Raw genomic sequence first — 2,862 nt, 5'->3', positions numbered from 1 at the left:
ATTGTCTGCAGAACGGCAGATAAAGGGCTCATTGTGGCCAGGCCCGGCTGGCACGGCTTGGTACCCCGGCTTGTTCCCTGCCTGCCTCCGGGGACATGTTACAGGCACCCCTGTCCCCACCGGCCTGCACCGACGCGGGCAAAGGGGAGGACAGGGTGGCGGGTGCGGAGGGGGTTGCTCTTTCTCAGCGGTCCACATCGCAGCCCCGGGCTCCCACGGGTGCCCCTCGCTCCTGCCGGGTCTCATCCGCTCCGGCGGCGCGTGTCCCCTGCGCAGGGCTCTCCAGCACACCAACCTGCTGCAGTGCCTGGCCCAGTGCGCCGAGGTGACCCCCTACCTGCTGGTCATGGAGTTCTGCCCGCTGGTGAGTCCGCGCGCCCCCGACGCCCCGGGGTGCACGGGTCTGGGGAGGGGTCCCGGCAGCCGGCCACATCCCCACTGGGGGTCATTTCGGGCCCTGATTCAGCACTGGGCAGCCCCAAAGCCCCTTGCTGACGTCCCGGGGGGGCTCTGCTCTCCTCGGGTTGAGCAAGTTGCGGGGCTTGGCTGGGACGAGGAAGCCACCCGTGCTGCTGAGAGCCACGGTGGCTCTCCGAAGCCGGCACGGAGCCCGGGGTGTCGCTGGGGTGAAAGAGAGACGGGAGCCCCCTGCTCGATGCGGCTGATGCAGCGCTGGGCAGGTCCCTGGGGAAGGGGAGCCCCCACTCGCGGCCCCCACACCTCCGGGGCTGACCCCTCTCTCCCTAGGCTGGTTCTTGGTGGCGGGTTGTCCTCACTTTGTGGGGGCAGAGCCCCCCGCGTGCACCAGGCACCCATGGCTGAGTGGGGGGATGTCTACCATGGCAGGGTGACCTGAAGGGCTACCTGCGGAGCTGCCGGGGGGCCGACTCCATGACGCCCGACCCCCTCACCCTGCAGAGGATGGCCTGTGAAGTGGCCTGTGGCATCTTGCACCTGCACAAGAACCACTACGTGCACAGGTAAGCCCCCCCCCGGGGAGGGGACAGCTGGGACAGACAAGTGGCAGGAGCAGGAGCAGGGCACCGGGGCTTCCTGCAGCTCGCTGCAAACTCCCCCACCGGCACCCAGCAGACACCCATACAAGCCCCCAGCACCCTGGGTGGAGCATTGTGGCTGACCTCTCAGGCGGTCTGGGGGCGGGCGGGGAGAGGGGCGTCTGCCTGCTCCTAGCCCGGGCATCTCGGGGAGGGGCCAGGGCTGCGTCCCACGCGAGCTGCCCGGTTTGGCTTGGCCGGGCAGGGGTGTTTGCTGCCCGGTGCCCGGCTCTCCCGGGACGCCCGGGTTCTCCTCGAGCTGCTGCCGCCACTTGCTCCCACCTCCCCAACAATATCCTGGTGCTGAGCGAGTTGCGCACAGAGACTCCAGCATCAGTGATTTTGTTGAGGAGGGCGAGCGCTGCCGCCTGGGGCCGCCGGACCCTCCTTGCCTGCCGCCGCCCTCCACCGGGGTCTGCCTCTCCGCGGCAGCCTGTGCCCCCTGCCCGGGGCCGAGCCCAGCGGGCACCAGCATGCACACGCCCCTGCTGTCACCATGCACGGGGGGGGGGGGCGCTGCCAGGCTCGGGCCCCACTGTCCGGTGGCTTTGGTACCCACCCGGGCAGATGCACCCGTTTCTGCTGGCCTCGGCCCCTTGCCCCAGGCTTTGCCCTGGCAGAGGGGCAGCTCAGTGCCCTCCCCCAGCCTGCTAACTGGCAGTGGTGAGTATACGGCGTGAGAGCTGGAGCCGAGATCCCCCGGCCTCGCCCAGAGGCAGCTGGGGAGCCCCGTGAGGGGGCACATCCGGTCAGGGCTGGGAGCCCGTTGCAAAGCCCGTGCCTTGCCGGGATGCACGGCCTCGCTGGAGGGCCTGGCCTGCATCTCGCGTGTCTGCTAGGGGTACGGCTCAGCAGCCTCCTTCCAGCACAGCGCCGTCTGTGATGGGCACGGGTGGACGAGGGCTGAGGCACCCGGAGCCCCTCCTGTTAGCCGCCGAGCTGCCCAGCTCTCCCCAGCACGTGACACCAAGCCGTGCCATGCCAAGGCTGGCCCCTGCCCCTGCGCCTTTGCAGCAAGCTCCGGTCAGGCCTCTCCGTCCTGGCCGGCTGCTGCCCGCGGTGGCACCCCGATGGGGCACCGCGGGCCCGCCGGGTGTTGCGTAACCTCCGCCGTGCCTTCCTCTGCCCAGTGACTTGGCTTTGCGGAACTGCTTACTCACTGCCGACCTGACCGTCAAGATCGGGGACTACGGCCTCTCGCACTGCAAGTACAAAGTAAGTCTGGTTTGGGTGCGGGGGTGGTGGGGGCGCAGCCGCAGGGGTCGGTCTGGCCACCCAGCGCACGGCGGGCAAGAGAGCCCGGCCGAGCTCCCTGCACGCACGCCCGTCTCGCCTTCCCGAAACCGCACCACGCCCAGGGGGATGGAGCCCCAGGGTCCGTGCTCAGTTTCCCTGCTGCCGGCAGCCTGTGGCTCAGGAAGGGGCCGTCACCGCAGCTTCCTCTGCTCCTCCCGGGCGGTTGCAGCCTGGGTACGGGGTTCCCACGCGCCGTCTGGGCAGGGCAGATGCTCGTGGCGTGAGCCAGAGGAGCGCCCCCCGTGCAGCTGGCAGCCCCCTGCCCCTTCCAGGCAGCGCCCGGCTGGGGCTGGCCCCCTTCCCCGAGGGGGCTGTAGGCGCCTTCCAGGGCAGGGTGTGAGGGGCAGATCCCTGCCCCCAGCTCCTTCCCCTCCCTGGGCTTTGCAGCAGCCTGGACTTCTCCTGGAGGTGAGTCCCTGCACCAGCTGCTTCTGCCTGCCCCCGGTGGGGCTGCTGCAGGCCTGGGGGGTGCATGGCTGGGAGGGGATGGAGAGGGGAGTAAAGAAGGCTG

The 2,862-nt window shown here is 70.1% G+C and overlaps 1 protein-coding gene across 3 annotated transcripts in view; it reads left to right on the top strand.

Annotated features, from left to right (window-relative positions):
* Positions 1 to 2,862, top strand: part of AATK (apoptosis associated tyrosine kinase) — an 18,804-nt gene that overhangs the window by 2,724 nt on the left and 13,218 nt on the right. For all 3 annotated transcript variants that reach the window (XM_019542287.1, XM_019542286.1, XM_019542285.1), the window contains exons 5-7: positions 277 to 364; positions 847 to 980; positions 2,186 to 2,270. In XM_019542287.1, the coding sequence (XP_019397832.1) occupies positions 277 to 364; positions 847 to 980; positions 2,186 to 2,270 (307 nt within the window). The remainder of the gene's footprint in view (positions 1 to 276; positions 365 to 846; positions 981 to 2,185; positions 2,271 to 2,862) is intronic.

This window comes from Crocodylus porosus, unplaced genomic scaffold (genome assembly GCF_001723895.1).
Source record: "Crocodylus porosus isolate Cpor-Errol unplaced genomic scaffold, CroPor_comp1, whole genome shotgun sequence".
In the NCBI taxonomy this organism is placed as follows: Eukaryota; Metazoa; Chordata; order Crocodylia; family Crocodylidae; genus Crocodylus; species Crocodylus porosus.
The sequence above is the reverse complement of the archived record's forward strand: the minus strand, read 5'-3'. Positions and strand labels throughout refer to the sequence as shown.